Source organism: Bombus vosnesenskii, unplaced genomic scaffold (genome assembly GCF_011952255.1).
Source record: "Bombus vosnesenskii isolate JDL3184/JDL3185 unplaced genomic scaffold, Bvos_JDL3184-5_v1.1 scf7180000013294, whole genome shotgun sequence".
Taxonomy (NCBI): Eukaryota; Metazoa; Arthropoda; class Insecta; order Hymenoptera; family Apidae; genus Bombus; species Bombus vosnesenskii.
This window is the reverse complement of record NW_022882945.1, coordinates 3,166,063-3,172,823: the sequence shown is the minus strand read 5'-3', so window position 1 is coordinate 3,172,823 and position 6,761 is coordinate 3,166,063. Positions and strand designations below refer to the sequence as shown.

The 6,761-nt window shown below is 39.4% G+C and overlaps 1 protein-coding gene across 1 annotated transcript; it reads right to left on the bottom strand.

The window, feature by feature from the left end:
- Positions 1-2,092: 2,092 nt before the first annotated feature.
- Positions 2,093-6,274, bottom strand: LOC117233089 (DNA-directed RNA polymerase II subunit 1-like). Its single transcript, XM_033493024.1, has 5 exons — positions 6,256-6,274; positions 4,919-5,566; positions 3,715-3,824; positions 2,752-3,122; positions 2,093-2,273 (listed from the first exon to the last, which is right to left on the bottom strand). Exons 1-3 carry the CDS (start codon positions 6,272-6,274, stop codon positions 3,808-3,810), a joined length of 684 nt encoding a protein of 227 aa, XP_033348915.1. The 3' UTR covers positions 2,093-2,273; positions 2,752-3,122; positions 3,715-3,807.
- Positions 6,275-6,761: the final 487 nt, after the last annotated feature.

The window sequence follows — 6,761 nt, the reverse complement described above, 5'->3', positions numbered from 1 at the left end:
TAAACTTCCATAAAATTTCTTATTCAACTTCGCTGCATTTTTTACAAACTATCTTCCCGGTTACTCGAGAGTAGAGTTGGGAAAGCTTTTCCCATGTTTTATCGCAATAAGCAATAACTCTAAGGAACTTCTCCACTTTTAAAATGTTTGTAACAATGGACTGTAAAAAACGCTAAATTTTGTGGCGGTTGCTTAGGATTATTATGGGCCCGGTTGATATGTCTTAGCAGCTGGTGGCTATCTTGATCGAGGGATGGATTATGTTTTATGACAAGATTACGGATATAACAGTTGTTATTATTTGTTATTACTGATTTTGTTTTGTTTTGATTTTGTTTGTCATTTGAGCTTAAGATAGTCTTTTCTTTGTACTCATTGTATTTTTGGTGGAAATGTAGTTTAAGCTAGGTAAAAAGAGAATTCGCGTTTCGTCTCGGGACTACCGGTGGACTCGTCAGTAAGGCTATGCCCGGTAGTCCCTGCCTTAGACGTATAGGGAGTCTCGCTAGATGCGGTATTTGTATCGTGACACCGTATATTCAACCGCTAGCGAGACAGACAGACTCGTTGTCGTCGCAGTATCCCTCTGGTGTTGGCTGTTGGTACCGCGGATCGCCCGGGAAGTGTTACAACCGCGTTGATGCCTCGACCTGTCGACGTCCTGTTGGTACCGATCCGCCACACATACCAATAGCTTATATCTATAACTGCATTCTCGCCGTTTGGCCACGGATACTCGCATTTGAAAGCGGATTCTCGACATCTGACCATAGATTCTCGCAATTTAACCACACATTCTCGTCATTTATCAAACATTTGTCGTCATTTGTTCAAGAATTGTCATAATTTATCTAAAAAATCTAGCCATTTATACACGAATTCTGAAGATTTGTCCACGAATTCTGGAAATTTGTGCACAAATTCTCCCCATTTGACCGCGAATTGTCACCATTCGACCACACATACTTGCCATTCATCCACAGATACTTATTGTTGATGAACGGATACTCGTCGTTGATGAACGACTACTCGTCATTGATGAACGGATACTTTTCGCTGATGAACGAATACTTGTCGCTGATGAACAAATATTTATCGCTGATGAACGGATACTTGTCGCCGATGAACAGATACTTGTCGCCGATGAACGGATACCTCTCGCTGATGAAGAAATACTCTTCGTTGATCCACGAATTCCCGGTCGTTCGTACACGAATTCTTGTTGTTAGTACTCGAATTCTCGTCGTTCATACTCGAATTCTCGTCGTTTATACTCGAATTCTCGTCGTTCTATACTCGAATTCTCGTCGTTCTATACTCGAATTCTCGTCGTTCTATACTCGAATTCTCGTCGTTCATACTCGAATTCTCGTCGTTTATACTCGAATTCTCGTCGTCCATACTCAAATTCTCGTCGTTTATACTCGAATTCTCGTCGTTCATACAGAAATTCTCGTCGTTCATACATGAATTCTCGTTATTCATACACGAATTCTTGTAGTTCAGAAACGAATTCTCGTCGTGTCAGTTGTCCACGAATTTAGGTCCTTATCCAGGAATTCTCGAAGTATAATGAAATCCAATGAGCGACTTCCCCGCTGATTTCGTAGCGTTTTACTGCGCTTATCGTGGTGCTCCACCGCTTTGTTTCCTTCCTTTCTTCTGCAGCTAAATGTGTAGAAAGATTTCAGTGATTTTATTGTACATTATTTACGAACAGACATTTAAACGACGACGGCATATTGATCAACAGATACTTGTCGCTGATGAACGGACACTTGACGCTGATGACCGGATTCCTCTCGCTGATGAAGAAATACTCTTCGTTGATCCACGAATTCCCCGTCGTTCGTACACGAATTCTTGTTGTTAGTGCTCGAATTCTCGTCGTTCTATACTCGAATTCTCGTCGTTCTATACTCGAATTCTCGTCGTTCTATACTCGAATTCTCGTCGTTCTATACTCGAATTCTCGTCGTTCATACTCGAATTCTCGTCGTTCTATATTCGAATTCTCGACGTTCATACTCGAATTCTCGTCGTTCTATACTCGAATTCTCGACGTTCATACTCGAATTCTCGTTGTTCATACACGAATTCTTGTAGTTCAAAAACGAATTCTCGTCGTGTCAGTTGTCCACGAATGTAGGTCCTTATCCAGGATTTCTCGAAGTATAATGAAATCCAATGAGCGACTTCCCCGCTGATTTCGTAGCGTTTTACTGCGCTTATCGTGGTGCTCCACCGCTTTTCTTCCTTCCTTTCTTCTGGAGCTAAATGTGTAGAAAGATTTTAGTGATTTTATTGTACATTATTTACGAACAGACATTTATACGACGTCGGCTTATTGATGAATAGAGACTTCAATGAAATTATTGTAGGATAACATATTAACGACGTGCATCATCGAATTGAAGTAAAACAAAAACGCACGATATGAATTTTATGAATGGTTTATTAAAAGCCATTACTTTCTTGTTTGTGAGGATGATAAACTCATAGTTTGAACGACTCAATGGTTGACTCAGACTACTGATGGTTTATGTCAACATATTGATAGCAACAAATATACATCTAAATACACATAATCGTGAATAAACTGTGAATGTTTATGCATTTATTCTTCATACATGCTTTTTTTATTGCACGTATAAAAGTAAAAATTCCTAAACATTCATATTCTAGTCGTAATACTAACATACTTGCCACAGGGTTTTCTTTGGGAAAAGGAAAAAGTGCAAGAATACGTACCCGTGGTAGCGTTGGATGTGTATAGTCCACCACGCTGTACCCCACGGGTCTCAAGGTGCCATCACGATCTGAATCAGATGGTGGAGCGCCGGGCATCATGTACGAAGGGTTTGGCATAATTCGTGTTTGTTTATTAAAAGCGGATCGTACTCCGCCATCAAGCCGACCACTAAGCGCGTTATATTAAATAAACTCCACACGTTAGTTTGGAAAACGTGTCTACACAGGTCAGCAGAATGTGGCATCTTGTTCTTGAAATTGTAAATATTTTTCTTGGCAACAACCTTAGCGGAATTAATTAGCACGCTCACGCTCCCGAATTTCATCTTCGCAGATTCAATGCTCTCTAATACGTCCTTGTCGAACTTCACCTAAAAAGTTAAAAAATATCATACAATTATTCATTATGAAAACATTGCGTATTATTGTTAATTCAAAGTTTCGTTAAAACATGTAAATTTTACAATGTAAAATTTCTATCGGACTACTTGTAGTTTGATCATTTTGTCGTCTTGTTAGTTATTATCTTATAGAGACATTAATATTATATTAGGTTGATTTACATCAAATAAAATTTGAAATCCACCTAGTTTCTTCTGATATATAAGTATAAATATAAACTAATTTCCTTCTTATTCTATGTACTTTTGTTCGACCGTATTCGTGGGGAAAAGCGTTTGCGGTATAACGTGTCAACGAAGGTCGTAAGTCGTCTCGTCTCGATAAGATAATCGACGCCACGAATCAAACAATCGCCTATTTGAGTTAAGATAATAGAGGTGGCTTGAATGATATTCGCACTGAATTAACAATTAAAATATCACTTAACACTGAGTCAACAATTGAAATGTCAACACTGAGTTACCAATTAAAATATCACTATTTCCAACAACTTTTGATTATTATAAGTGTCTACGAGTGTTTGAATGACAAGTGTAAGTGTTCTTGCGGAAGAACGGATACCTGGTATGTCTTGACGGAGGAATTGTTATTAACTGACGATCAGGTAAATGATGTCGAACTACTAATAAGCGTTATCCCCACCATCGGTCGCTCTCACGGTGGAAGAGGCCCTGCAATACCATACAGGGAAAAGACCACTTAATCCACAAATTGCCGTGATAGTATTTCTAAGCACATATCGTAAAACCTCACGGTCTCTGCAATAAGAAAAATCTCTAATTCTTATGGTTTATGAGCAATAAATCAGTTCCTTGGAAATAATGCGGGTTCGAGCAAATACGATTGAGTAGTTGTTGACTACCTCTGCGGAAGTATGGATTAGATTATATAATACGGTCATGGGAAGTAATATTTTCATTGTAGTTTGCATTTACAAGTATATTCTAAGAAGTTTTAAATATGTATGTTATAAATATATACACAAAATTCTTTATATTGTTAAAAACGAAACGGTACCTTTCGTAATAAAAATCGTATTACTTAAGTTGATTCCTGTTGAAGCTCCAAAAAAAAGTAATACTTTCAAAACGACTGAAATTAAATTAAATAATTCGATAATTCACAGTAAATAGATTTCTAAATGACAACAAATAACTAAGTATTCAGCAATTAAGTAGTATTTTATATTAGATAATGTCGGATATATATTTGTAAAAAGATTTATTGCAAAAGAGAGATTATGTATTTTACACGACTGTCCTACTTGTAAATACATATGCTTATGTTTAGTTGCCACTGTATCTCTGCATAAAACCATAACTATAAATGCTTAGTGGATCTTTTCCTCGATAGTACCAGTAGCTTAAATCTATAACTGTATTTTCACCCATTGACCACGGCTACTTGCCATTTGAACGCGGATTTTCGACATCTGAAATTGAATTCTCGCCATGTAACCACAGATTCTTGCCATTTATCAAAGATTTCTTGTCATTTGTCCAAGAATTGTCGTAATTCATCTCAGGAATCTTACGATTTATACACGTATTCTGGAGATTTGTTCAGAAGTTGTGGAGATTCGTCCGCGAATTCTCAAAATTTGTGCACGAATTCTCCCCATTTGTGCACAAATTCTGCGTATTTGATCGTTAATTGTCACCATCCATCCACACGTACCTGTCCTTCACCCACACATACCTGCCAGTCGTCCATACATACTTGCCATTCAACCACACATATTTGGCACTCGCCCGCTAATACTCACCAAGCATCTGTACAATATCAGGATTCGTCCGCAAATAATCAGGTTTCTTCCACGGATACTTATAATTCATCCACGGACACCCAAAATTCGTCCGCGGATACTCACGATTCATTTGCGGATACTCACAATTCATCCACGAAAACTCACAATTCGTCTGCGTAAACTCACAATTCGTCTGCGGAAACTCACAATTCGTCTGCGGAAACTTACAATTCGTCTGCGGAAACTCACAATTCGTCTGCGGAAACTCACAATTCGTCTGCGGATACACAACATTCGTCGGCGAATACACAACAGTCGTCGGCGGATACACAACATTCGTCGGCGGATACACAACATTCGTCCGCGGATAAAATTTATTCGTCTGCGGATACAATTCATTTGTCCGCTGATACACTGTATTCGTCCACGAATTCGCGTTACTTGAACGCGGCTTAAAGCCACTTATCCACGAATTTAATTCCCTCGTCCAGACATTCACGCCAGTTGTCCACGCATTCTCTTCAGTTGTCCACGAATTTACGTCCTTTACCCACGAATCCTCGTAGTATGCTGGAATCCAATGAGCGACTTCCTTGATGGTTTCGTCGCCTTTTGATTCTTCTTCCGTGGTGCTCTGCTCCTGTTTTTCCTTTTTTCCCTGAGGAGCTAAATGTGAACAAAGATTTCAGTGATTTTATTGTACGTTATTTTCAAATAGACATTTAAACCATGACGGTTTATTAATGAACAATGACTCCAATGAAATTATTACAGGATAACATATTAATGTAGTATCGTGGACGAAAGGCCTAAGAAATATCGGGCGAACTATGAACAATGTCGCGAGAGCCGAGGCGCCGTCGGGCCCATCAATGTGTCATCGGTCTTTTCAAGTGCATAGTTTCGTGGAAAAGACCTACGTGACCCTGGCCACGAGCGCTTGCAGAACACGTGTGCGGTGGGCCTAGGAAAAAGACAACGGAATGCGGCAACGGCCAGAGCGTTAGTCGAAAAGCAGAGTGCGAGTCGAAAAGCAGAGTGCGAGTCGAGCGGAGACAGAGGTTGCGAGTGGCGTTGCCGAGAGAGTGTGGATTGCGCTGTTTTCTGTGCGTTTGGCGTGAATAGTTCAGGTTGAACAACAATCGTCTTTTTCTGTCTGATTAACATCTCTATTGTCCACTCTTTGTAAACACATTATATCACGATATTACATTAATGACGTGCATCATCGAACTGAAATAAAACAAAAATGCGCGATATGAATTTTATGAATGGTTTATTAAAAGCCATTACTTTCTTGTTTGTGAGAATGATAAACTCGTAGTTTGAAGGACTCGATGATTGACCCAAATTACTGATAGTTTGTGTCAACATATTGATAGTCACAAATTTACATCTAAATACACATAATCGTGAATAAACTGTGAATGTTTATGCATTTATTCTGCATACATGTTTTTTTTATTGTACGTATAAAAATAAGAATTCCTAAACATTCGCAGTCTAGTCGTAATACTAACATACCTGTCACGGGCTTTTCTTCGGGAAAAAAAAGTGCAAGAACACGCTCTCTTAGTTTCATTGGATCTATAAGGACCTCTGCGCTGTTCTCCACGGATCTCCAGGTGCCTTGAGTATCCGAAACAGGTGGTGGAGCGCCCGCCAACCCCGCCAACCCCGCCATCAAGCCGGCCACTAAGCGCGTTATGTTAAATAACCCCTACACGTTAGTTTCGAAAACGCGTCTATACAGGTCAGCAGAATGTGGCTTCTTGTTCTTGAAATCGTAGATATTTTCGTAGACAACAGTCCTAGTGGAATTAATTAGCACATTCAGCCCTCCCCCCCCGATTTTCGCCTT